Source organism: Larus michahellis, chromosome 5, assembly GCF_964199755.1.
Source record: "Larus michahellis chromosome 5, bLarMic1.1, whole genome shotgun sequence".
NCBI classification, from domain to species: Eukaryota; Metazoa; Chordata; class Aves; order Charadriiformes; family Laridae; genus Larus; species Larus michahellis.
In genome coordinates this window covers 9,146,817-9,174,677 of record NC_133900.1, presented here as the reverse complement: position 1 = coordinate 9,174,677, position 27,861 = coordinate 9,146,817, and the positions used below count along the sequence as shown (strand labels likewise).

Here is a 27,861-nt window from a genome sequence, read left to right as displayed (position 1 = left end):
CACTGGGGGCACTGGGGGGCAGGAGGCGAAGTTCTGGGGGCACTGGGGCAGGAGATGCAGTGATGGGGGTGCTGGGGGGGCAGCACTGGGGCTCTGGGAGCATTGGGGGTGCAGTGCTGGGGTTACTGGGGGGCAGAAGGTGAAGTTCTGGGGGCACTGGGTCAGGAGATGCAGTGATGGGGGGCACCGGAGGGCAGTACTGGGGTCACTGGGGGTGCAGAAGGTGAAGCTCTGGGGGCACTGGGGCAGGAGATGCAGTGAGGGGGGGCACTGGGGAGCGGTGCTGGGGCAGTGGGGAGGGCAAGAGGGCAGAACTGGGGGCACTGGAGAGCAGTGGGGCAGTACTTGGGGGGCGGAAGCCGAAGCTCTGGGAGCACTGGGGCAGGAGGTGCAGCGGTGGGGAGCACTGGGAGGGCAGTACTGGGGCTCGGGGTGGGTGGGGGGGCATGGGGACTCTGGAGGGTAGGGAGGGCTCCCGGGGCGGCGTGGGGGCGGCGTGGGGGTGGCACTGGGAGGAGGGCTGCCTTGACTGGGAGGAGGTCGGGAGCCAGAGCCGGGGAGGGGAAGAGCACCCGGGATGCTGGTGCTGCGCTGCTGCGTGCCGTGGCAGCCGAGAGGGATGCAGGCGCCTTTGTAGGGAGAGCAGCGCCAAAGAGAGACGCTGCCGAGGAGCCGAGCAGGCCCCTGATGCTGCTGTTGTCATCTCTGTCTCTGTTATGTATTATTTCCAGCTGATTGGTAAAGATGGAAAGAGGGAGAGGAGGAGGAGGAGGAGGAGGAGGAGGAGGAGGAGGAGGAGGAGGAGGAAGGAACCTGGGAGGCTCTGGCCTGCAGAGGAGCATTTATTCCCAGTCCCAGCAGCAGTACCATTACCCAGCCTCCTCCCAGGGCGGCTGCATGGAGATCCAGGAGCTGGCCTCCAAGAGGGTGGACATCCAGAAAAAACGCTTTTACCTGGATGTGAAGCAGAGCTCCCGAGGCCGCTTCCTGAAGATCGCCGAGGTCTGGATAGGAAGAGGCCGGCAGGACAATATCAGGAAAAGCAAGCTGACCCTCTCCTTGTCCGTGGCCGCCGAGCTGAAGGACTGCCTGGGGGACTTCATCGAGCACTACGCCCACCTGGGCCTGAAAGGCGGCCATGGTCACCGGCACGAGCACAGCAATGACAAAGAGCAGCATCCCCGGAGGCGACAGCAGCACCCGCCGCCTTCGCCCCCGGCGTCAGTCGGCTCCGAAGAACACCCTCACAGCGTCCTCAAAACGGAGTACATCGAGAGGGACAACAGAAAGTATTACCTGGACCTGAAGGAGAACCAGCGAGGGCGCTTCTTGCGGATTAGGCAAACCATGAGCAGGGGACCTGGCATGATGGGTTATTTTGGCCACAGCTTGGGACAGGAGCAGACGATCGTCCTTCCGGCGCAAGGGATGATTGAGTTCAGGGATGCTTTGGTCCAGCTGATCGAAGAATACGGCGAGGGGGACATAGAGGATCGGCGAGGGGGAGGCGATGAGCCCCCGGAGCTCCCCGAGGGCACCTCCTTCCGAGTGGACAACAAGCGCTTCTACTTCGACGTGGGATCCAACAGGTACGGCATTTTCCTGAAGGTAAGTGAGGTGAGGCCGCCCTACCGTAACACCATCACGGTTCCGTACAAAGCGTGGACACGGTTTGGGGAAAATTTTATCAAGTACGAAGAAGAGATGAGGAGAATTTACAACAGCCATAAAGAAAAAAGGATGGATGCCAGAGGGGACAGTGGTGAAGAGCAAGAGGGTCTCGAATAGAGTGCATTGGACTGGCCGTCTGGCAAAATAAAAAAAACAAAACAAGCAGAAATTGGTGAGAGGGACTGACCTATAGTAATTTCAAGTCGCCCCTTTTTTTTTTTTTTTTTTTGTAAAGTCCTTTTCCGGTAGTTCTTGCTAACTCCAGTCCGTAATGTTGCAGGAGTCTGGTTATCACGTTGAATTACGCCCCGAACATCTCCCTATGTCTTAACGAAAGTACCGACCTCCCGAGTCCGTAGGAGTCAGCTGCTTCGAGTGTTGAAGACTATGGAAGTATCAGCACAAAAAAACAAATTCCGGCACTCTGACCTTTAAATAGTCTAGAAAAGGCTTGTGTTGCACTTCAACGGGATAGAAAAAAAACCCCAAACCCCAAACCTTATGCTGGAGTGTATCGGTTTCCGCTTATGACGGGTTTTCCGGGACTGAATTCTGCCTGTACTCAGTCAAAAGGCTGAGCAGCGTAGCCGTAGGGCACTGACAACGAAAACAGACTTCGTGTGAGCCGCTGGTTTGCGTATGAGGAGAGGGGTAGAGGTTTGAAAATCGGCATCTGCTGGTTATTGAGTTTGAAACCATATTCTGTGCGGGTAAAACCTCCGTAACTGGTCAGACCTTGATAACGTGCTGGTGAAGAGCGGAAGATTTTTATTCGTTTGGTAGTTTTGTGCTGACCGAATAACCCCGGTATCCCAGGATAGCGAAGCTCTACTCGAGCGCTAAGCCTTCTGAACTAATCCCCATGAATAATAACCCACTCCTCGTCTACGTGTTCTGCCCCGTGCGAGGCTGGTGATTATTTTTATTTTTTTTAAATTTATTTTTAATGCGTTTTGTCCAAAAGTGCAAAAGGTATTTTTGTATTAGGGGGGTTACGGGTTGCGGCGGGCGGCTGTGGAGCGGGTATTGGGAGGTGGAAGGACCGAGCTGCCACTGAGGCTCCCGGCTTCTCTCCCAAACGTGAGATGAACGCGGGGAGGTCCCCTGCGAGGGAAACACCGGGGCATTGTTCTCCTCCTGCCGCGAGAAAGACCTTTGGGGGGTTTGGTGCACCATTAGATACATATAAAACGGCATCTCTCTCGTACTTAACCCCTAGCGCGTTTTCGGAAGCCGTGGTTGACGCCGCCTCGGGTTTTCTGTCGTGTTGATGTTACAGGTGTTGTCGTTAGGAGATAATATCCGTGGCCCCTTCCCACCCGCTCAGAGCTGGGGCCGTCCTCGAGCAATTCCATTCGCGATCGCCCACCACCGGGTTCCGAGGTCGTCCCGCTAAAGTCTGCGTAACGTCAGTTTTACATCTCGCGATATAAACTCCCTGTCTGGAGGGAGAATGTGTACAATTACCTGTTTAGGAGGTTGATGAAAGATTTTGAAAATTCTTGCTTATTAAAACATGACTAGTTGTAACGTGAGGGGCTTTTCCAGCCCTTGGGCGACCAGCTCCGTTCCCTCTGAAACCAGCGGGTACTTCCAATAATGTGTTGCCCACCTTGAACATTTTTTTAAAGTCGACGTTACTGTGTCTAATTAGATGTTTATAATTGTTTGAATCGTGGGGGTTTTTTTTTTACAGTGTGGCCTAGCGTGCACGTGGACCAGCTATTTTTCCATGCAGCCGTTACATGTTTGGCTTTCTGTAATCTGTCGAGAAAACGTTATTGATCTCCAACCGGACCCATTCACGGCTCTGAGGCTGGCCCCACCTGCACGCTGCACGGCCACGCTCAATCCCAACGTTATTACCTGTTTAACGTCATTAACCAGAACGAGAAAAGCTGGGGAGGCAGGGGTGGGAACCAAGAGGATAATCTGGACTTTAGTTTGGGTACTAAAACTCGTCGATCTGTTTTAACTTTAAAAAAAAAAAAAAGAAAAAAAAAGAAAAAAAAAGAAAAAAAAAAAAGAAAAGCTTGCACCAAAGTCACCAAAGAACCTTTAGGAAAATGTTACGGTTGTGACAAGAAGTAAGAAAGTTAATTTCACTGTTTTAGGTGATTCCCCCTTTAGGTAAAAACCAGTTCCTTTGGCTTAGTGTCGAAAACTCCCATCCGTTTCTGCGGAAATCGCTCTTTCAGGTACTTTTTTTTCAACTCTCGGAGAGACGTTCTCGCTCCACCACTCAAACAGCTAGCGGACCGTGATGAATCGGCAGGAGGTTAAACGGGGTGCTGGTTCCTCGTCGCTCTTAGGGCTTCGGTCCCGATGATTTTAACAGGTCAATTAAAAAGAAAAAAAAATACAAAAAACAAACCACAAAACTGACGTGAAAATAACTCTACATCCTGTTGTTGGTGTGAAACCAGAATTTAGTGAATGAGTCCTTGACGCATACGTTAGCGTATCGCTAACTGCTGCTGCCCATCACAGTGCCTGGAGTCAAAAATTAACTTCTGTTCCAACAAACCGGAGCTATGAATGTACACGCTTTTTAGGCTCTCCTTCCCCTTCCCATTCCGACGTGGCGTTCCTCCCCTACCAGCCTGACATCTCCCTGTCCCAGCCCGCCTTTGCCTCCAGGGATCGTAAAAGCTCCTACGTTGGAATTTGCCTCCTGTGTTGTAAGTGATCATGCCTTCCCCCCTCTCTTCCTGTAGCGTTGGGGCGGAAAATCCTTGCGACGGGCAAAGCGATTGGAAAGGGATATTTTCTTCACCGTTTTCAAAAAAGAAAAGATGCTAAATGGCATTCCTTGTTGCTGCCCATTTTTTTTAAATACCCCTTTATTATTATTATTTTTTTTTTTTAATGAATGGCATTAGTTTATTGTAAATATCACCCAGGAATTCAGCGTTCCACTGGCTACCGGGTCGGGCTCGGTATCCCGTAGGATCCGCTAATGCATTTACTCCCCTGGCGCGGGATGCACCTTAGAATCTAAAAATTGCATTGGGATCTTCACGTTCACAGCTGATCATCCGTGGGTAAACCACTAGCCGTGGGTTTCCACTGCCGTGGAAGGCACCGATGTTTGCCGATGTTGTCGTTGGAGGGTAATACCGACTCACTGGAAACGTAGCAATGCAAGGCGTGAACGGTGAGATTTGGAAACGGGTTCCTCGTTATTTTTGGCAGCGCGGTTTGGGGTTTTTTTCAGCTTCCGAGAGCGGCGATGCCACGGGCTGCTCGCGCCCGGCGAGACGCTCGGGAACGCCGAATCCCTAATGCGTTTTAAATGTTTGTTCCCGACGCCCTGAAACTGCCATGTCCCTTAAACTTGAGAAAACACAAGCTTATTTGCACTAGAAAGAACGGCCAAAAAACAATCCTTAGGAGGACAGGGTGAAGAGCATCAGTCTGAACCTCTTTTTCTCACGAGAGAATTTCCTATTCAAGCCCTCGCCTCTGTTTCAAAATTGTATGGTCCCCGGCAGAAAGTCTGTCAGTTCAATAATGGAATCGTAATGCACTTTATATTGTGTAAATAATACCGGGAGCACGTTTCTGCTCCCGCTCTGGTAGGGGGATGCTTCGGTAACGTAGTCGAATGCTGAAAGAAGCCGTCTCCCGCATGCACGTGTCTGTTGGAGACCTATATCGTACTTGCTCGGTCCAGCTCCGCTCGTATGTTAAGAGGAGGACAGGCCGCTGTATTGAGGATCTTCTCAAACCACCAAGAGTGGGATGATTTTTTTTCTTTTTTTTTTTTTTTTTTTTTCTTTTTAAAGTTGCGATTTGCAGAGCTGCTGAGCATCCTCAGCTCCGCCATCGCTGCGGCTCCTCACCCCTTCCGCAAATCCGGCCCCCGACCTTGCTGCCGAGGCTGAAACCTGAGCTTTCTTCCAACAAAGCCGAATCCAGCAGCTCCCTCGTACTTTCCCCACTGTGGACACAGAAGCTGGAGCGATCCTTAAAAACCCTATCCCAGGTGGAAAAGGCTGAGGGGGCTTCCCTTCCCTTGCAGCTGGGGAGGGAGTTTGTGTTGAGTCCAACCCATGGAGGTTTGGGTTCCAAGGTGGAACCGAGGTGTTGAGCCCAACCCAACTTTCTCGGTGAAGTATGGAGGCAGGGGCACGCTAACGAAGGGTCGGGAAGCGTTTTGCACTGGTGCAGCAAGGGGGAGGATGGCAAAACCCGGGTTGTCGCGGGTTCGTCACGTCGAGTTGGCATGACGGACTTTGCCCAACAAGAAGCTGCAGCAGTTCTTGGTAATCTACTCGTCATCGTGTTTCTTATCTGTATCCGATATATACAAATTCATATTCACATGTAGGCATTAATATATTTATGTGAGTATATTGTAGCCTGTAGTAGCTCGTAGCGAAATAATCTTATTTATCTGACGTACGCAGTCTAAAAGAGGGGGCGGTTTTCTCCTTCTATCGGTCTGGATAAACGCGTTATTTCACCGAGAGCTGGTGGCGTGCTGTTTGTCGTAGCCCTTGGAAGATTTCTGCTTTTAAGCACTCTCATCCCTTAGCTTTTCGGCAGTTCTGCAAGGGAAAACGTAGTCAAGAGAAGGCAAAACTCTTCCTTGGAGGCGTCGTCGGGGTGAGGTGAGAGCTGTAAGGAAGAGGCAGCTGCAGGTATTGCCGGCCACGTCGTGTTTCAATGCCGTTTTACAACCCCCGGCTCCGCAAACCTGTACCACCATGTTCATAAAATCCCTAGTAGAAGTATTAAAAACCCATCCTTTAAAAAAAAAAAAAAGAGCAAACAGTTACCAAAATCAATGTCAGCACACTTTTTTTTTTTGCTTAAGATGTCATAGTCTAATGATTGCATCATTATTTTCTTGATGTGACCTAAACTCACAGGGAAGGGAGTTGGTAGTGGTCAAGAAGCCTACCGCTCGCTTGGCTTGCAGCCCCTTTATCCAAGAGTAGTCATTTATTATGCTGATTTTGCACCAGGCCCAAAATTAATTAATAAGCGGTTTTAGTTCCATGGCATTCCTATTTTTGCTGTACATACACTCTAGATATATACAATTTATAAAATAATTCTTTCAGAAAAGTATACCTTCTGTTTAATTTTCTATGCTGCTTCCTCCAAAATTAAAATGCCCTTTTTTTTTAATTCCTTAATGTGTTGCGATGTCTTAAATTCACCTTTCCCTTCTTACCCCTCCATTCCTTGCGAGTAAAGGTCGTCTCCGAAATCAGGAGTTTATCCAAGTAAGAGCGGAAATAAAGGCTACACTTGACATATCATAAGCTATAGCGCATGCCGGTGTTGATCCCGCCGGCGCAAGCGCTGGCATTTGCGGGGAGCAAAGCTTCTCCAGCATCTCCCAGATTTCCTGGGAGAGGGTGATACATCCCCATAAGTGCCTGGCAGTTTGGGACCGTGGAATTTGTCCCCTTGGATGGGCGCGTTGGTGGTGGCTTGAGGTGGCAGTGGGTTTAAGCCAACCTGCGGAGGATGCCAAATACACGAGTTGTTTCCCGGCTGTAGGGCACGGTCCCCGTCGGGCAGTGGGGACATCGCCTGTACATTATTAATGCTAGCGCGGTGGTGTCTTCTCTTGACCCCTCCGTCCTTTCGCTTTCGTCTGGAGTCATTAAAATTTCATTGCGTAGATGCAAAGCCAAGCAAATTGGAGCATCTGGAGAAACAGGATTCACCCGTTAGGCTTTTTTCTTCTGGGTAGAAGCAAAACCTGCACGGGACTGTGGTTCCTGGGAAGGGTCTCGGTTGCCCTCCGTGTCCTACACCCTTGCAGTTCGTTATCGCTCAGCCCGTCACTGCTGCCAAATCACAGCTGTGGATGTTTTGGGGGTGATCCAGTCTTGCCTAAAAATGGCTTAATTCTGTCATGACCACAGGAAAAAAGCTGTCCAGGGGACAAGGTGCTTCTGGGCTCGGGTGGTCGGAATGAAGCTAAAGGCAGTTCTTGTGCCATTCTGTTCCTACAAAATCTGCAGAAGCTTTCACGGGCTGACACCGATTTTTCTTCCTAATATTTTGTCACGCCCGCGTTCGGTTCCCCGCCTGTACCTCCGTAAAAGCAACAGTATTTTAAAGCATCGAGGTAAAATAAAATATCAAGAACTCCTGATATGACATGGATTAAAAATGGGTTTTCCGGAAATGTCAATGCGTAAATTGAGGTTTTAGAAGGGGGACGTCATTTTGGCGTTTCTGTGATGGATGTAGTTAGATTGTTCCTTCCACACGCCGAGGCATCACGCAAAACGTGAACCTGCAGCCTCGGGGCTCTCTTATGAGCATTAACTTGGAGAAGGGTGTACGCTGGATGGACCTTCTGGCCTTTTCACGCTTGTTGGATGTGTTTTCTGTTTGTACCGTATCCAGGGGTACTGGCCCAGCCTCGAGGTGCCCGGCCGCCACCCCAATAAAACCATCATTAACAATTTGCTAATTCATCTTCCTGATTGCTAGGCTACCTCGAAACGCTTGGAGCGGCACATGGAAATTGCTAGCTCGCTACAGAGTAGCGGCCGTAAATAAAAAAAGACATACTCCCATCTTTTAGGTGTTTCAGACCCATCCTACGTACTGGTATCCCACAGGGAAGCATAGCGGCTCCTGCCTTGGAGTTGTTGGCTGGAAACGCAGCCAGTCAGATGGGTTTCTTAACCGCGGGGAGAGGGGAAGTCCATCCCGCAGGCGGAAGTTTGCGTCTAGCTGTTTCTTCATCTTGATCATTTGCCACGCAGGGATTAATTGGAGGAACAGATCACCCTCCGTGTGCGTTGCTGGAAGACAGCTAAAGCTGTCAAAGCGCAGTGCTGATACAACATCGGTGAATTCATATGCGTGACCCACAAATTAAAAGAGAGAGAGAAGGGAGAGAGGAATATTAAATATATATATATGCATATGCATATTAAAAATAGTATTTTTTTTCCTGTTTCCAATAGGTCCTTCCCTTTTGAGATGCTAAAACATTGTCTCTCGTCTTTTCTGTTTTCCATATCGGAGATGTTCAACGTGCAATACGAGCGGGGAGATAGACTTCACAAGCAATACCGACGTACTGTACTATTAGCGCTAAATCTTTACACCACACAATCATGTGCAATAGAATCTGCATTTCCAAACAAGCAGAGAGTACGTGGGATAGAAGACATGGGTTAACCTCAGGCTCTTAACGCGTATTCCCATCTGGCCGTTGTTCTGAGCGCGCAGTGTTGGCACGACGAGGAGGGAGAGGGGGAGGAAGAGCAGAGATAAGCGCTTCCCACTGAGGAAGAGCAGAGACAAGGCAGGAGGGGGCGGTGGGAAGCGAGGACGGGATTCGTGCTCTGGGGGAGAGCGTGACGACGTTTTTATCGGCGGTAGGAGGAATAGGTGGCACCGTGGCGCCCCGCAGAGCCGGGGAAGGAGGCAGAGCCTGGATCCTAACGCTCCTCTCGAGGATCTCTTTGGCTGGGTCTCCTTCCTCTTTGGGGCACATCGGTCCGGCAGCAACGCGCTCTGGAAACCTCGAGTCTTGCCAACAAAACCCAAGCAGGTCTGACGGATGGAGTTATTGCTTTTCCAGCTTGCTTTTTAAGACTCGAGTGGCTTGATTCTTCCCAGGTTTGCTCGTGCCATCCCCATTTATGGATGCTCGTCTGTGCGTTTCACCGGAGCCTTGCCTCCTGCTCTGGGAACGAGCCGGGGCTGTGGCCGGAGTGTCACGATATCCATGGGGCAGCTGCTCTTTTCCATTGCCGGAGAAAGGTGTTGGGGAAGGCTGGAGGGGATGGGAGGGAAAGGAAGTGGCTTTCAAGAAACAGACCCCGTGCCTGTCTTTGCAAAAGGGGTTTGCGTCATTTTTAACACAATTCTTTGCAGATGGTCACCACTTGTTTTCCTGGGCACCGGCGTTGGTTCTCCTTGGTCTGATGTCCAGAAGTGGTCGGTGTTACCAGCTGTTGAAAGCTGTGCTGTAATTATTGCGAGGACTGTGAAAAAAGCCATCGCTACCTCCAACCGCTTTGGCTTTATTCTGCCTGTGCCTATCTTCCCCACCCATAAAACGGGGTGAATGATACCTCCCTACCTCAAAGGGGTGTGACAAAGACGAGACCATTTGGCGTTAGAGTTTCTGTGATGAATCTGGTACTGATCAATACTGACGGCCTCTGAAAGGAAAACAAGAAGAAATTCAGTGTACTGAGTAGATACGTCTGCAGTGTTTGGATGGTATGCATAGGTAAGGCTTGGATTGCGTACAGAACGATGAATGAGAAAGAAACCTATATGCTAGAGGTGCAGGGAAAGTGGCAAGAGATTGTATAATTAAGCTCTCTATGCATATGCCCAAAGCAGTCGGAATTAAGGTTACTCAGATAATCCTTACTTCCGGCACTTCCTGACCTTAGCTTGCTTTGTTTTCCAACTGGTTTTATTCTCCGCTGTTTCGTACGAAGCGTACCATTCGTATCGGCGTATTGTTCGATAACACCGGGTTGTTCCATACATTTGGGGGTTTCAATCCCAGACGGAGTCTCGCAAGAACTCCTCCTCCGCCAACTTCCCTTCCAAGGAGGAGGGAAGACCAAAGAAGTCGAAGGGCAAGGAGGACGAGAGGACGTTGTACAAGATGTATCACAGGCGGGCTGGCCGCCAGGACCTCTGGAGAACATGCGGTCCCCCATTCAGAGGTGGGACCAGCTAAACCCGGCCCCTTCCTCAACTGGTTTTCAGCAGGACTGGCGCTCGGTGGTCTGCCGAAAGTTACACAGGAATAACCCAGACGACTCTAAAACTTCAGTTGGCAAGCACAAGGGTGCCTCTAATGGTCTGCACCTGAAAAAAGCGTCTATATTTTTCCCAAGTTGAAGAACCTGTAAAAAAATCTGCTCTTTTAAATGTCCAGTGATAGATATTCCCGGCCTCCCTCCCCACGCTGTTCCGGTGGTTCACCCTGCCTACTCTCAGATACTTTTCCTGCTCTCCAGCCCGTGTCTCCCTTGCTTCCATCTAATTCCATCGCTTTTTGCCTTACAGCCCATGCTCTCCAGAGGAGTTAGGGAAACAGCTTGTTCCCTTCCTTGCTGCAGCTCTTTTACGTAATTAAAGACTGTTGTCGGGTCCCTTCTCCATCCGTTTCTAAGCAAATGCAAAGCCTTCCGCCAAGGGTGATTTTTAGCCCTCGTCATGTTCTCGTTGCTTTCTGATGAGTCCGTCTTCTTCTCGAATCCCGAATTACAGAATCCGAAATCGGGAGAGGTATTTTCACTGCGATCTTACCACCTTCGAGCGGAAGGATTGCAAATGACGCAAGGTTTTGTACACCCAGTAATCTTTTTTTTTTTTTTTTTTTGCCTCCAGACCGGTTCGTGACTCCGCGTCCTCCCGGGTCCTCTCTGGTAGAGCCGCTGTCATTCCTCACTCTCCGTCTGTGCTGTAGTTCATGCCCTTCTTTAATAGTTATAAAAAATCCAGACTATGAAAATACCAGGGCGCACGTTTTCCGCAAAGCTTTGCGATAAATTTTTTTATCTGTCTGTGGCGGGGCGGCAGAACACCGTCTATCATTCGTGCCTCTGCTTATTTCTGAAGAGGACACAGAATAAATAGCCCGTCAACAGGCATTCTCCTAAATATTAAATATCCTCCTAAATACTGGCAATTACGGCACTCGCCCCGTCTTCACGATGAAAGCGGTAACTCTAGCGCCGACAAGACACCTGTTTAAACACAGACGTAAAGAATGCATCTAGCGACAACACGAGCTCCCTGCGCTGATTTATCTGGAAATACAGGCTTTCCCCTGTGTTCCCAAATCTCCAAGGATTGTTCCAGAAAAGTGTATTTTCGGCATGCGATAATGTGAACGGTCACCAGAATATTTACATGAACTTCGCTAGCTTCAGCTGTGTTTTTGTCTGAACTGGTGCGTGTGTCCCCCTGCTCATTCGGCCTCTCCCGTTTCCTCTCCTGCCATCGTCCTCCATGCTCCGTCTTTCCCTCCTTTAACATCTATGGATTTTCTGATTTTCTGCAGCGTTAGTTCGGCATCCTTGTCGCTTGACAAATCGGGATCTCAAAGCAAAACTGGCCAGCAACTTGAATTTCAGCTTTCCCCGACCTTTCCAGCCTTAAATGCTCCACAGAGGAAGGGCTCGTTCTGCTTTGATCCCAATCAGACCATCGGGTTGTTATCGGGACCTGGAAAAAAAAAGACAACCCCCAAGTGAGGAAGACATTCAGTCCCAGGTGGCTCCGTCTTCCACGGGGACGTCCCTCCTTCCTCCAGGGAAGTTTTAAGCCCCTCTATTGATTTCCTGGCTGGGGAGGCTCCAAGTCACGCCAGGAAAGGCTTTCAGCTGCCTTGTCTTAACGCTGTTGTGTCGCCGTCTCCTTCCCGACTGCGCTGCAGGCAGCGTCCGCCCAGCCAGGCCAGATAACTGCCCGAAGAACCCCGGTTTTGGGTTTTTTTTTCCCCAACTCCCAGCACCTTCGGTCGCCCTGGAAGTTAGTTGGATTTTCCTTAGTAAGAGTTTTACCGGGAGGAGATCCGACAGCTTTGGGTAGGTATGAGTAGAGAGAAGTTCCTCCTGTTCCATGTGGGTTCTCACACTGCTCTATAATCACTCGACACGTATATCCAGCCGTATTTCCAGACACTCTATAATCACTGGACACGTATATCCAACCATATTTCCAGAGGTGCATTTAAGCGTATGACTAACATCTGTCAAGCCACGGTGGCTCTTCTGTCCCTCCTCTTCCTAGGAGGGGGAGAGGCTGAATGTGCCAATGGTATTTTTAACATAAATTAATTATCCCTGCCGTTTGGCGTTAACCCTCTCAAGGGTGGGCTGAAGCGCAGCGGGGGCGAAGCCTGGCGTTCACATCGCTCCCACCGCTTCCCTGGGTAACTGGTGGTGAGCGGGAGCCGGTTCGTCTCCGGAATCTCCCATCCCACCCCTGCTGCTGTGCAAATTGGTGGTTTTGCTTTGAGCCCAGCGCGGGGGAGTTTGCTGTGCCGCTGCGGGGTTGGGAATTTTTGGTGTAAAAAGCCCGTCCCTCCTCCGGGAAGCATCTAAGGCCAGAGACAGCAGGTAGGTTCAGGCAGAGGAGAGGTGACGGAGCGGTACTCTGGATTAAACGCAACTCATTCTGCGGTCAACAGATGTGTTTCTGGCTGGGATGCATTCAGGATAGCCGCTTTTTCTTTTCTTCCACGTTTTTGAACTCTCCCAAGATTTTTATAGCACTGGTCAGAGCAGGTATTTGCAAGGGAACGAGCTGCCTGTGAGGACAGTCCCTTTGCTGAGACATCAATAAATTCTGAGAAGAATCTGAAAACTGTAGCGTTGTGCTGGTGCCGCTTTTAAAAGAGTTTTTCCCAGCTAGGTGTCGCAGCGGGGATGTGCAGAGGCCGTTGGCAGCCGAGAGCAGAGGGCAAGGCTTTGCATCAGTTCTTCATGGTAATATTTATCCTCGATCCTATAACTCACTCAATGCATGCATATTTAAAGCATAAATAAGTGAACTCTTTTCTTCTCTCTTTGCCTTTTTTGGCAGGTGCAGGATTGTACTGGTGTGCTTGTGTTTAGTGGCTAGTCCTCCAGCCCGGGAGGGATTTTGGGGCAGACTGCTGTGTTTGAGCTCCGATGCTTTTGCCAGTTCACGACGGTAAATAGCAGGGGAAGAACTAAACCCAAGGGCCAGCCCTAAAACTTTGTTTGACTAAACCATTTATGTGTTTCTAGCTTCCAAAAGTTCTCCGGCAAGGGGATTTTGTCAGCTGGGCTCAATTTAACATGTCTTATCTCCCATTCCGCCCCTAATCATCAAAAATTATTTCACGTTCGAGTCCTTTAAAGCTGTAGCGTGTCTCCTGTTGATGAGATCACCGCCCTTTCTTTCTATCAAAGGGTTCTGTTGGACCCTTCCCGAAGGTTGTATGCACATCGCTGTAGTTAGCGGTGAAATTTTTTAATTTAGGCATTTTGAATAATCCCCCCCCCAGGCCCCAATCCTGGTAAAATTAGGGAAAGAGTTTTTTGGCTCAAACGCTTGCTTAGAAAGCTGAGAATAGGCACTGTGTTTTACGAGGTGAACCAAACCTCGCGCCTGTTATCTCGGAGCGCATCCTTTACACTGGCATTTTATTTCTGGCTCCGTCTGGTTGCAACACATGAAGGTCTCTAAAGCAGCGCGGGTGGCAACCCCTGTAGATGTTTGTATGGCTCAACGGATAGGGTCATTTTCCTCTCGCTTTGTTCGCAGGGCCCGGTCTTGGTTGTGCTGTTCCTTTTCCCAGCTTGACCACTAAGAGTATTTATCAGGCCAGTTCACGTCTCGTGGGCGACCTGGCTCAAGAGCCCTAAATCAGGGTTTTCCTCAGAAGTTCACCACCTTTTTTTAAGCCCTTGCTTACGAACCTCTCTGGAAATGTTGTGCAAAGCCCAAACGTTCCGCGGTTCCTTCCATCCCCGTGCATTGGCTGACTGCTGCAGCCGACGTAGGACAAAAAAGACGCGTAGCTGGTTATATTTCTCCCAGGAAGTCGTTTTCCTCTGTGTCTATTTTGATATGCTATGGCTTTAACCATCCCAGGGACCGCAGGCATCCTCTTCTGCAGCTCTCATCTGCTCCTGCAGCCGCTGGATGGGACGGTGGGGCTTTGGGAGACGTTACCTCTAGGTTGAGGCAGGTTCTTGTGGGGCTTGGGCTGATGTCGCCGCGAAGGAGTAGTTATTTAACCACACAGCCATTCGTTCCCCCTGTGATTGTTCTCATGTCAAGTAGGGTTGCGTGAACCAGTTACCTGGGGCCGGTTCGATGATGCGCTGATCGTAGGCTGCTTCCTCCCGACAGCTCCCGTGCGACATCTCGCTTGTCGACAACGTACAACACCTTCCCCGGGGACGAGCTTTATTGCGTCTGCAGCAAGCATTGCTCTGAGCTTCGACTCTTGCTTCTCGCCACAACTCGATGCTCTGCCTGGATCCTTTGCTACGCGTAACCTTAATTTTGTTCCGTTGAAGGCAGAAGTAGGCTGCAGCCTGGAAGTCCGCGGCTTGAGCTAAACGTTGCCAGGATTTCATCCTCCCCAGGACATTTAAATTGGTTGCAGAATAATTAGAGTCGCTTTTTTTCTGCTTGCGTAACAGCAAGGCGCTTCCACACATCAGTTTGGGAATCGACCCAAGGGTTTGATGTGGGTTAGCAGATTCAGGTACGCGGGATGAGCATGCCCACAGCAAAATGGGTACGAAGATGTTGAGATAAGAGCTGTGCCTCTGCCAAACCTCCCATCTTCTGCTCCCAGCTCCGGTTGCTGCAGACAATGCTGGGAGCCGCCAGGACGGGGGACCATCAGAGCCTGCAAGTGGGACCTGGGTCAAAGTGGCAACCGAGACCTGAGCGAGGCAAGGGACCACCGCCCACATGTATAACCGCAAAGGGAAGGCGTAAACAGCTTTATCCTGGATACCGCAGGAGCCCAACCATTTTAGCCATCCTTTTCTGCCTCGTGGGACTTTTAACTCTTGTCTGGTGCTCTGTGGAGAGCGTACGGACATTTCTATCCTGGGATTCGTGCAGGCAGTCTGCACGTCAGCTTGCTGCAGCCCGGCCCCTCCGCTCGGTAACAGCATTTTCTGCTCACGCCAGCACAGTCATCCCTCAGCGCTGTCGGGGGTCACCCTTTGAGTTAACAAGTGATAAGTTCCTTCTAGCTATCTTATTAAATAAAAAGAAGAAAAAAAAAAAAAACAAAACAAAGAAGAGGAGGGAGGTGCTGCAGTCACCCGATGAGCATTTTCAATGGATGCTGCCAGCTTTTAGCTGTGGGTTATCGTGGTGAAGGCATGTTACAGAGCCTTTTCTTTTCAAAACAGCTTAAAACTGTCAGTTTATTCAGCGGCGCGTGTTTTGTCCTGATATGTGTGCGCCCCCAAGAAAACCCACAATCCAGAGCTGAAGGCAGAAGTGGTGCCCACATACTCCTCCCTGCAGCAGCAAACTGCAGTTTAACCTGTCGCTTTTCTCACCTCTTTCCTGCTCTTAGGAGACACCCTCTAAAGTAGGGATAACCTCCCTAAACGTGCTGATCCCTTTTTAGACAACCCACAGCCTCACAAGGTTTCAAGAGCAGCCCACGGTTTTTGAAAGCTTCTTGCCGTTTCCGAGATGATCCAAGAACGGGAAGGGACTGCAACTCCAAACCTGGCAAAGATGCAGTTGCTTTTGCTGGCTAAGCTATAAAGGAGAAGATGTCCCCCCGCAATGTATTTCTGCAAGCACCCCAAAAGAGGAACAGAAAGTTAGAAGAGCAAGCTCTTGAGACGTGAGCCAAGAGGTAAGAGTGAAGACCGAGCCACAGCTTGGACTTTGCAGGTGGTTTTGGAGAGCATGGCGGCTCTCTGGGGTGGTCTACCACCCTCGTTGTTTGCCTCCGAATCTCATCCAAACAGGCTCTGAAGGACGCTCCTGCAGAGAGAAGCAGCCTTCTCAGCTCCTCTGTGCCACAGGAGGAGAAAGAGAAAGCACCAACTGGAAGATCCTCCCAATTTCCTCACCTTTTCAGGCTCTCCACAAAGTGAAGTTCATCCTCCTCCTCCATACTGCAGCCCTCGAGCTGTTGCAATAAGCCCTAGAGCTGCTCTCTCTGGTTGTTCAAAACCTATGCTGACCTCTTCCTCTCGATGAGGCTGAAGATGCAAAAGAGAACAAGCAAAAGGCTAAGACCTGGGTATTTTTCACTTGCCTCAGCCTAAACAGCAGCCTCCTCCGGGCTTTCAGTCTTCCAAGAGCTTCCCACCTTTCCAGCCAAGCAGTTTGTTTTCTAGAAGAAAATCCGGTAGTTTCGTGCTCGCAATAGCTGGAGTCCTCTTTTACTAGGGAAGGAATTTTCTCCCTCTCCCTTGAATTTCATATGACACTAAGAAGAGAGCTGTAATATCGGGAAAGGGGAGATCAGAATGGCGTGTTCCTCTGGATAAGGTTTGATGCAATTTGAAGCTGCTTGCGGAAGATTGGCTGGAAGGTAAACTGATTTGGGCTAAAAAAGCTGGCGCTGTTAAACTGTGTTAGCAATTCTTTAGTAGATGGTCGAAAATAGCTTTTCCGTGACCTCTGACCTCTAGGAAAGATAACCACATTTTTGATCTTAGATTGAAGGTGCAGTTTGTGCTGGAAGAAACTTGCATTCTTTAGAAACCATCTCAGGATGGCTTTTACTGTCAAAAACATTGCACGGGAACTTAAAGAAAACAAAGCTAAAGTCACACGTCTGAGTCAACACCAGGCGAGCGGTTGCAGAGTGTTGTCACGAACCACGCTGAATTCGGGTCATGTACGAGTCGAAATCCACCTTTCTGCCTTCACGGCGACGCAAAATTTCCGATAAACACCTGTGTACCGCGAGAAGGGGTTGCGATTAGACGAGCAAGGAGCTGCTGTATTTGCAGCATCCCGCTTTGCACCTAGGCTCGATCCACTGACCGTAGAGGTGTCGCCCTCCCCCACAAGCGAAGGCGGTCCTCTCCGATCTTCCCGTGTTGCGTTTGGATGCTGCGGCGCCCGTACAAGGTGGTAGATGCTGAGGTGGGTGTTGAGTTGGAGAGGTGCCTTTCAAGGGCAGTACTTGGTCCCCAGCTGTTGTCTAGGACGCTGTGGCTTTTTGTGCAGTGGAAAAAATAATTATTTCTGGTTGAATTTCAAGTTAGGGGACAGTTTTCTGCCAAGCTATTCCCCCCCACACCATTTCAACTGTATGTTATTCTCTTTTTCTTTCCACTGGTCCTATTATGCACCGCTCAACAGCTGCTGCATTTAATCCCAGAAGCTGTAGTTGGTAGCGAGCAAAGTGATCTCCATATAACCTCTATCTTACTCCTAAGTGTGCATTATGAAGCTTAACCGACAGTAATAAAATGTTTTGCTTTCAACATACGGTCCCTGTGGTCCAATGTTCCCGTCTTCAGGCACCGTCGTTACAGCAGGGTGAAGGATTGGAGTTATTCCGCCGCCCGCCAGGAACGCGTCTCGTAATGCTGGACGCAGGCATCATCGGCGTCTAGCAACGCGTGCAGATACCCAGAGAGGAGAGATGGAGAACATCGAGGAGAGCCCTTTTCTACGGTAGCGAGTTGGTGGTGGTGGTATCCCCAGGTAGAAGCAGGGGCTGTGGTCGCGAGGTCCTCGTGAATAAAATTGTCACATACCCGTTGCTCCCCTGGATGCGTTTGCTCTTTGATGAAGACTGTATCTTGATGGTCAAGGAGAAACTGCTGCAATGGGAGGACTTGGTGTCTTGCGTGGCTGTGACCCAAAGGTGCAGGTTCACGTCTCCATGAGATCGTCTTGCGGTGCAACCATGTGCGATGGCCTCTTCAGGGGCTATGGTGGTACCAGGAGGAACCGAAACAGATTGCATGCCCCTCTGCTTGGGGGTTCTTTCATCCCTTTCACAGTGACTCTCCAAATTCATGGGTTTATACATTGGGTTTTTTCTTTCCTGCATACAAAAAAGAACATTTTTATGTCATCCTGCACGATGGATATTTTTATGCTGGGGGGGGAAAGATGCTTCTCATCCACGTTTAATGCAGAAAGTCTGCATTTTGGAATTTCATTTTGGTGTTTCATTGATGCTTTTATTGAAAGCATCTTTCCACGTATCAATAATTTAACGGCCGTGTGATTTTTCTTCTCTAAACCGCAAGGGTGAATTTCAAAGCAGGGATCTCCGAGCATCAACGACGGGTTGCGTTAGCCCTACAGATGGTATTTGTTGAACGGGACGCGGTTTTCCACGCTTTAAGTTTATAGCGTTTAGTTTCAAAGTGGAATTTCCCAGGCAGCGCACCCCCAGAAGGGTAGCAGTACCTATCAGAGTATATATAGCTTTTTCAGGCAACGATAACACAGCCTTTTTCTGGAGATTGCCATTTTGTAAATAAGCTGCGTCTTGAGCAGCACGGCTAGAACTACAAAAGATGGATGATTATTTCTTCCTGCAATCGGTTTTCCGCAGCAGGATCTGGTTTTTGTTGAGATAATTAGCATAGAATTAAAAATGGCCCTGCATCTTCGGTACGCATTACGCCTCTGATACCGAGCGATCTGGAATCGCATTTTACTGGGCAATCACTTCATTCGCCGCTGAAAATCAACATCTAATTGTAGCACACAGATATCTGCAGGCTTCAACGCAGCAAAAGCCTCCGCCTCCAAAAATAAAACGTTGCTTCTAATAAAATTTCCAATCAGTTGTTTTTTTTGGAGACTGGAAAAGTTGCCAAGAATATTTAGGTGAAAATCTAGCGTGCCAGCTGAAGCAGGATTTTACACATGCCTTCAAAATCCAGAGCTGAGGTGAAGGTGAGGTCACGGGCTTAGCACGCAGCCTTTTCTCCCAGAAAACCTGTAATAACTTTTCTTTTTTAAAAATTTAACAGGGTTGCCAGTCCAGGTGGAGGCAAAATTGCAAGGAGTCTCAGACGTGGCCAACGGTGCGTCCTTAGGACACAAAGTAAAGCCGCAAAAACACAATGCGATGCGAAAACTTCTTTGTGAGAGCAGCGCAGGAAATTAGTGTGCCATTTGACGCAGTGTCCTAGCATCAGATTTACGATCGACTTCCAAATCATCTGCCAAAAATCCTTACAATCGGGAGACAGGAAAGAATATGTTATAAAAAGACCTGGAAAATGAGCAATTTTGTTACGGCAGTTTTGACGCTGCTAAGTTTTCTGTACATACAATGCTTGGGACCCAACATTTGGGTCAACGCTGAGACCTCAACTGTCTCAAAGTTGAGGTCAACGGCACTTCAACCCAATGTTATCCCAGCGCTTCCATGTAGGAAATGGTGATAGATGCCAGTCTTGCAAGATCAGGCTGGAATACGGCCCTGCAAGATGCTTCTTTGCCCAGCGGTTGCTTTTAATCCCACGGAACTCCACCATCATTTACAATAAAGCCGTGGCATGCAAGATGGCACACTCCTGCCCGGTAGCACTTGCTCTCCATCACTGATGGACTTGCTCCTTGCTGGGTGGCAGGGTGGTGGCCACGGACAAGCGCTTGTGTGCTCGCCCCAGACCTTGCTGGCTTTGCCAACAAGACTGGATATATCATTTCAGCAATTTTCTTGGCTGGATTGTGGACTGAGATGGTTGCGTTGCCCCCATTTCCCCCACCCCGATTACCGCCCATCTTGCACCGCCCTTCTCCAGCTCCCGTGTCTTTTCCAGGCTCCTTTCTTTCCAGTTGTGTGTCTGCAAAGGTGGATGTACATCCATAGCCCCTGGATGCGCGACCTTGCTTTTTTGCTCGTTTGAATCATAGAATCATAGAATGGTTGGGGTTGGAAGGGACCTTAAAGATCATCCAGTTCCAGCCCCCTGCTCTGGGCAGGGACACCTCCCACCAGACCAAACCTGGCTTAAAGCCTCATCCAGCCTGGCCTTGAACACCTCCAGGGATGGGGCAGCCACAACGTCCCTGGGCAACCTGTTCCAATAAACAAAAAATACAGGTCTTTGTGGCAGTAGTGGAAATAAGTGACCTGGATTTGTAACTCTTTTTTTTTTTTTTTTCCCCTGGGATGTTACTGTTTTCTGCTTCTGAAAAACCATCTCCCTGGTGCTTGGCTCTCTGGTTCGGAAAACACTTGCAGCTGTACCCGAAGCCTACCCAACACACCCTGCCAACTCCAGCAAGCCCAATGCTTTTGTTTTAAAAAGAGCTTTCTCCATAAAAAAAAAAAAAAAAAAAAAATTTGCACCCGGTTCAGAGGCACCAGATGCTGGACACCCAGATGTTGCCTTGTCCACCACTTGGGAGAGTTGACGGCAATGGATGCAGGGCTGGGGAGCCACTTACGCTACTCAGTGACCTTTTTTTTGGGGGGGTACCTACTCAAACATAGTGTGAATTGAAGGTCCGGCTGCCCCTTTTTTCATTTGCCGTTTTGGGAGAAAACACCCTATTTTCGCAAGCGCGGAGCTCCCAAGGTAAGGGGGACGGAAGGGCGCTGCTGGAGCGCGTCCCGCTTTGCGAAGAGCCGCTTCCAGCCCAGGGTGAGGACTGGGACCAAGGCGGACCGTAGCGGGGAGATTCCTGTACCCTGTTTCCAGCCAGCGGAGTCCTCGCTTTCCCAGCAGGAGCGCGAAGGTAGGGTTGGGCTTGCAGCTCGATGCGAGGGAACAAAAAAAGCAGCTGTCAGCAGCTGGAATAGGCGATGGGACAGTCAGTGGGAAGCGCAGTGTTTAAAGAGATAAAGGGGAAGTGCCTGAGGTCCCTCGGGATCAGTCCTCCTTTTCCATCCTCTTCCCAGAAGCGTGCTGATCCAAAGTCCTTCTCCGGAGCGTTTTCCTTCATGAAAATGAAGATGGAACGTTAGGAACATCAGTGTTTACCAGACCGCCTTCATCGTCTTGTTCTTGCGTTAATTGTCCTTCGACTGGTAGGGTGGTTAAGAGAAAAAAGCCAGCTTAATGCATAGTCAGAAAGCTAAAAAAAAAAAAAGAAAAAAAAAGAAAAAGAAAAACAAAAAAGCAAACCACAGATAAATAGGTAAATAGGCTAACTGTAAGATAGCGTGTAAAAGGAGGCGGTCTGCGGCGCGACTCCTCCGTAAAGTGCATGACAAAGCGTCGGCGAAGCTTGTCGCAGGCACTGTGCAGGCTTTCCAGGGTTGCTTTTGCTAGACTTTTGAGTATCATAGTTGCAAAGACTCGTAAATGTTCCGAGAGGCTCTTGGTTTTGGGGTGGGTTTTGGCTTGGTTTTGGGGATGGTTTTTTTTGTTTGGTTTTTTTTTTGTTTGTTTTTGTTTTTTTTTTTTTCTCGTAAGCTGTGACCGCTTGCTTTCCGAATGGGTTTGTAGTGATGGAGTTAATGGAGCTGTTCTTTATCGTATAACCTAAAAGGTGTCAAAGTCGTTTGCTCGTCCGTGTTCACAAGCTGAGCCGTAGCGTGATGCGTCTCTCCGCGGCGGTGTGATTTGAAGCACTTTTGGTGTGGCATGTGCAGTTGCAGTGCTGTCTCTTCTTAATTCCCCCCTCCCCTCACCCAGCGAACCCCCCCCGCAAGGGCGTTCCACCCGTGTTTCGGACACTGAACCAAACCGACTTTGAAACTAGCACTTTACGTACTAGTAGTCACTTTGCTTCTGACTATATCGAGCACTGCACTTTTGTAAGTACTATTAGCACTGAGTTTTGAACTGTTTATTTCCCCCAGTCTCAATTTAGCCTCTTAGGCGCGGTGTTAATTACGTAGAGGCCATCAGAAGATAATTTTGAGGTGACCACTGCCTGGTGCCTGACTTCCATTACGTATCCGTTAGCGGTTTTATAAATTAGGGAACTTAACCCATCCAAGCTTATTTTAACACAACAGAACCGACACCCAAATCACTGACGTCCAGGCAGACGTGGTGGTTGTAAACTTTGAGGTCATCATTGAGGAGACCCAAGCGCGGGGCTTTTAAAAACACCAAAGACACAGGAGAAGTCTCAAAAAGGCATCGGGATGGTGCAAGATCGTCTAATTGACACTTGGAATTGAGCGGACCGCAGGACGCGAAGCAGACCCGGCGGGAGAAACGTGGGGCAGACGCTCTAGTTTTTGGTAGGAGACCCCGGTCCGCATTAGCAGGCTGAGTCCGTGGGACAGCCAAGTTAAACACCAGTCCGAGATGCTGGTGTCCGTAAAGACTGCGCTCAAGCCATTGCAATAAAAGCCATCATTGTGCCTGTACTGAGCGTGCTGTTGAGACTGATCGTGGGCTTAAACTTAAAAAAAGGTATTTTTAAGTAAAAAGACTCGCAGATGATTTAGAAGATGGAGCATAATAACCACGGGGTTTGCCGTTGAATTTCGAAAGCGGTGTTAGGAGTTGATCAGGCCTCGTGTTAGGAGGCAATTCAGATGTCTATTGCTATTCTTGTTAAATTCCTGTGGTATTTCAGTACAGATGGTCGGGGACCAGAGCTCCCCTGCCAGCAAGAAATCCGTAGGGTGGAGCTAGTAGTAAACGTAGTCATCAATCTCTAGGATTTGAAATGGGATGATGATCCCTGGGATGCAGAATAATCGGGGTTTTGATGTCCCAAACTGTCCCCTCTCAACCCACGGATGGTGTTTCGCTTCTTTCAAAGCCCTCGTGGGTTTTCCATAGCAGCAAAGAAATCACGGTGGTCGCGAGAGTTCTGCGTTTCCTTCAAACTGGGGTACCTGCCCTGGGGACTCCTGCTCGTCCTCCTTGACGAGCCAATAATCGATCCAAGTCCTTCTCTGGCAACACCCCTTGATGGGAGTTTCTCCCCGGTGACACTTGATGGATAAACCCCTCCGTTCCAGCATGATCAGTTCGAACAGAGAGAAGTGAATTAGGTCTTCTCCTACACTGCTAGCACGTGGACGTGGTGGAAATCGCCTTCAGCAACCAAAAATATGGGTGTGTTGGGGTTGCTTGTTGCAGCAGATGAAGGATTTTCCCCCACCAGCTCCAGTCGCGGTGGCTGGTTTTGCTTGGGTTCAATTCAGGCTTCCTTCTTTGATAGACCTTCATGGGTTTGGGTATTTGGTGGGAATTGAAGGTGGTTAAAAACCGCAAACCTTGAGCAGCCCAAAGTGTTACGCTCTTACATCCTCTACAGTCGCATTTAAAAATGGAAACATAATAGAATCCAGATTTTTTCTGGTTTTTTTTTTTTTTTTTTCTTTCTCCCCCCAGCCCAATTAACCCTGCAAATTTAGCTGTAATGAAATAGCGCCTGGCGATGTTGCTGCTATATCTGAGCCCTCCCCCCACCCCCCGCCAAAACGATAGCGGCCGAGGGGACAGCCTCTTCAGAAAGCACCTCGGTGACTCGGAGCCTACGTCCTGCTCACTGTCACGAGGATATAGGTGAACCCTTTGGAAATTTCACCCCCCCGGCGAGCTCACCGGTCTCCTTGCGTCCTTGGAAATTAAGCTCGTGAAAAAGGGGGGACAGGGAAGATGTGTTTGTTTTTTTTTATTTTCCCCTGTAGGTGTAGTTTTTTTGCCCCTTGGAGCTGGCATCTCATCCTTTGGGAGGGTTAAAAAAAAAAAAAGAAAAAGAAAAAGAAAAAACCAAGGCGTTTTCTCCTGCATGTGCCCCGAACGCAAAGCCTAGCACAGCACCTCTTGCTTTGGAAGGACCTTTTAGGCAGAAAAGAGCTCTTGTTAGGGATTTTTGGGTTTTAAGATAGCTCATGAGAAGCGCATTGTGATGGCACACAGGCGATGTTTTACCGACCTTTTCTTTTCTCTCCAAGAGAGACTTTTTAATTTGCTTCGGTAGTTTAGCGTTCGTTTCCTTCCAAGTCTTTTTGGACCCATGCAAATGCCCTTGAAATGAGTCAAGTTTATCAAAACAGATTGTGCATTGCAGGAAGCAGTCTCAAAAGGCGCACACACCCATGCACCTATCCACGTGTTATGCGCATGTGTGTTCGTGCGCGTAAACATAGAGATAAATCTATTATTTCCCCAACTGTTCCTTTTTTTTTTTTTTCCCGGTTTGTTTTTTGGGTTTGTTTCCCCCCCGCCCCTCCACCCCCCCCCCCCAGGATATTAACCAAAAGGTGTTTTAAATCATGGCATGAAAACTCCTGAATGTAAATCTGAGTACCTTGTGATGCTAATTAACAGGTTTTTCTGAAAACTTTATGTGATGCTTAATATTTTTTCTTAGGAAGTTCTGTTTAATGTTAGATCATTGTTCTGGAGGATGTTGGTCCTACTGGCATTAAACTAATGGAAATAAAATGCATGTGTTACAAGTGTAGAAACGGTGAAGAATTAAGTGTGAACTTACTGTACGATACTGATTCTGTTTTCAAACAATCTGTTTTGCTGTTCAATAGTTGACATATGGAAATGCCAATGTACTGTAATTTAGCACTTTTCCAATGGACCCTGTTCTCACTACGCCCGAGGGAAGACGTGGGGTTGGCTTGGGGCTGTCCGAGCTCAACCTCTGAACCCTTTCTGCGCGTTTCGGCACCAGAATTGATCCGGGGGAAACTCGAATTTGAGGTTTTCCCATGGGTTCAGCGGCTGGCGCGGGGGCAGAGGGGCGGTGGCTCTCCTAATTTCCCTGGCCAAACCGGCACAATTTGGGTGAAAACCTCGCTGCGGATGGACTGGAGGCATCCCGGTCCCCCAGCGCATCCCACCTCCGGGAGCCAGGCTTGGGGACAAGTTGTCTGAGCTGGGGTGGGAGGGAGGCGCTTCTGAAAAGCAGCCGAAGCAATCGGCGGACCCTGGAATTAAAAAGGCAGAAAAGGGTTAAATTACCAGCCACCTCCCTCCATCCCAAAGCCTCCTTTCCTAGTGTTAACAGGGTGCAAAGTGTTACTTGTCATGTACTGTACTGAAAGGGTTAATTGATCAGTGACTGTATTGTACTGTATGAAAACTCATGAATTGCCTTGTATTGTTTCTAATGGACTGTACCATGTCCCCCCCCCACACCACCACCACCACCCCCCCCCAGTTCCCAACCTGGCCCCAGGTTTTTTTCCAAATGACGCATGTTATCAGTTAGGTCCTCCAAACTCTCTGGTGCTAACTCTTCCGTATCCGATGGTGCTTCTGGGGATGCTAACTGACGACATGCCGAGCCAGAGCTTGAAGTTCACAACGTCTTTCTTTGTCTGTTTGTATGAAGTCGACACACACACACACACACGCTCACGGAAAAAAAAAAACAAACCACAAACAAACAAACAAAAAAACCCACAAAAAAAAAAGCGTGATAAACTTGAATTTGTTTCAAAGCATCATTGACAATCTAATGTTTTTTATGTCTGCTTTTATTTTGGGATGGCTTTTCTAGAAAGCAGCGCGCCAGCACCTTCGAGCCGGGAGGGGATTTCATCCCGTTCACGCCGCGGCAGCTCCTCCTCTGGCATCGGAGGTGAGCTGATCCCTCGCTGGCTCTTCAGGCTCTGCCACAGGAGGTCGAGCCATCAGGAGCCAGCGAGGAAGAGGAGGTGCCTTCAAAGATGCCCGACCTTGAAAAGCAGCTGGCATCCCCGGAGGCGGTAGGTGGGTCTCAGAAGGGATGAACCTGCCCCTTGCTCTGTGGCAAGAGTTCGCTTTTTATGAGAATTGGGAGCAGAAAATTGGAGACGAGGGGGAGTCGGAGCTCCCAAAGGCACGTCCATCTCCTCTGGCATCGCTCATCTCTGCTGGCAGAGGAGCTGCCTCCCGAGCCTGAGGTTTTTGCGGGTGACACACACCTCGGATGGTGTGAACGGACCCATCCCCTCCCAACCTCCCTCCGACGCGAGCTGCTTTTTGGACAAAATAAAATCTGACTATATTTTATATTGATTTGAAAACAAAGTCTGATATTTACCCCTGTTCTCAACCGAATTTGCATATTGTTGTTTGCCACGATATTTGTTCCGTCTTAAAATAAATTTGCTTACTTGTGTAGTCTTAACTGTCTGCTCTGATTCTGATCACCAAGGTGCCCGTGCGGCGGCTCTCCTTTGGGCGCTTTCCGTGAAGGCGAGAAGGAAATCCGTCTGCCTGGGAGGGGAAATCATTTCAGCTGAGACTCAGGCTATAAATGTTTTTCTCTTGGTTATCTCGCATTCATCTCCATGGGGCTTTTCAATTTGACATCCTTTTATTTTTCCCCTCAGTCTTTCTTCATCAGACCCTTCTATCCAGTAGGCGCCCAACAGAGGAACGGCCGTGCTTCAGCCCACTTAATTTAAGAGATTATTAAGTTGTTGCTAACGTGTATCTCGAGGGTAAAAGTCATTTATTTATGGCCGGGAGCTCGCTGAGAGCAACGAGCAGCTGAAAGCTGTGGGCATTGGCACCTTAACACCGGTTCGGTCCTACAGTGAGCGGGGAGTTGGCATCAGTCACCGGAGACATCGCGGCGGAAGGCAGTGCCCTCGAAAGGCTGGAAATCCAATTTGCACATGCGTTTCCAGGGACGTAATCGAATCAAGCCAGCGGGTTCAATAAGAGGAATAAACAAATGCTCCAGGTTTGCCTGCGTTTGGAAACAAAACGTGTTGCAACGCTTGAAGGTTTTGAGGGTTTTAAAACCTATTTTTGGATTAAAAATGTTGCAGGCTGCTGCAGGAGGGCATTTTATATTCCCTTAAAGACCTATCTGTATCTGAGGGAAACATTTCAGTGGAATCCGTGCGAGCGCTTGGGCTGCCACCCTTCCTTCCCATCGGTAGCTGTCCCTGTGCATCTGTTACGGCCACGGAGTCCATTTTCAGTGATTTATCCTCCTCCCTAGGCACCATCTCTCCTCTCTTTGCCTCTTTCCTTCCCTCTGACCTTTCTCCAGCTTTTTTTATCACGGTTTTGTAGATGTTTCCTGCTGCTCCTCACAGGACGAGCAGCGCTGCCTGTGGTGATGGATGCCAGCACGGGAGCAGAGATGAATCCCGTGAGGAGAAGCTGGGAACAAGAAGCCCGGCTCGGTGGAGGGTGCTGTCAGGTACGTCTGCCTTCCATCCTCAGCAAAAACGCGGTGTCTGCACCGCAGAATGCTCCTTTGTCGCCTTTTAGCCTCAAATCCGGGGGCGGCGGGCTCTGCCGCATGTGGACACAGGGAATGAGGTGCCCCACAGAGGCATGGGGTGAGGGTGCAGGGTATGGGGTGCCCTCGGCATGGGCCAGAGATAGAAAGAGGTTGGCAAGTAGCTACCAAATAGTTGTTTCCAATATGAAACTTAGGATAACAATCAAATTATTAGTTAGCAAGTACGTAACTAACTAGCTCAACTATCTCGCTAACCGCTCGTTAATGCTGTTCTCTGGTTTTGCTGCAAGCCTCGGCGTATGAGGTATGTTTCCCAGCAGGAGCGATGTGAGACTTCTGTGTTAACACACAGCCTTTCTCATTTTGTTTCCTCGCATTGAATAATGAGGAAACCTTAAAAATCGGAAGGACATACATAAAAGCCGCTCAGCGTTTGTTTTAGTGCTGCATCATAACCTCCTGAGACCCAGGACGCACCTTTTCTGGTCATTTTGAACAAGCCACGGGATGATTTTTACGGCGGGTGTTGGTCTCCCTTATGCTCTTGAAGGCACACGGCACGCGCTGTCCTTGGGAAGCTCTCGGGTGGAAAGATTTATCGTCCGCCGCCACGCTGGAGGTTCTGCCTTATGCCAGGGCCGTTAAGTT

The 27,861-nt window shown here is 49.3% G+C and overlaps 1 protein-coding gene across 4 annotated transcripts; it reads left to right on the top strand.

The window, feature by feature from the left end:
• The first annotated feature begins 744 nt into the window (after positions 1 to 744).
• PURG (purine rich element binding protein G) lies at positions 745 to 27,373 on the top strand. 4 transcript variants are annotated; one of them, XM_074588584.1, is made up of 2 exons: positions 745 to 1,608; positions 27,039 to 27,373. In XM_074588584.1, exons 1-2 carry the CDS (start codon positions 745 to 747, stop codon positions 27,237 to 27,239), a joined length of 1,065 nt encoding a protein of 354 aa, XP_074444685.1. In that variant the 3' UTR covers positions 27,240 to 27,373. The 4 variants fall into 4 exon arrangements, with proteins under 4 accessions (XP_074444685.1, XP_074444687.1, XP_074444688.1 ...); XM_074588586.1 differs by lacking the exon at positions 27,039 to 27,373 and adding an exon at positions 25,528 to 26,573; XM_074588587.1 differs by lacking the exon at positions 27,039 to 27,373 and adding an exon at positions 14,521 to 24,645.
• Positions 27,374 to 27,861: the final 488 nt, after the last annotated feature.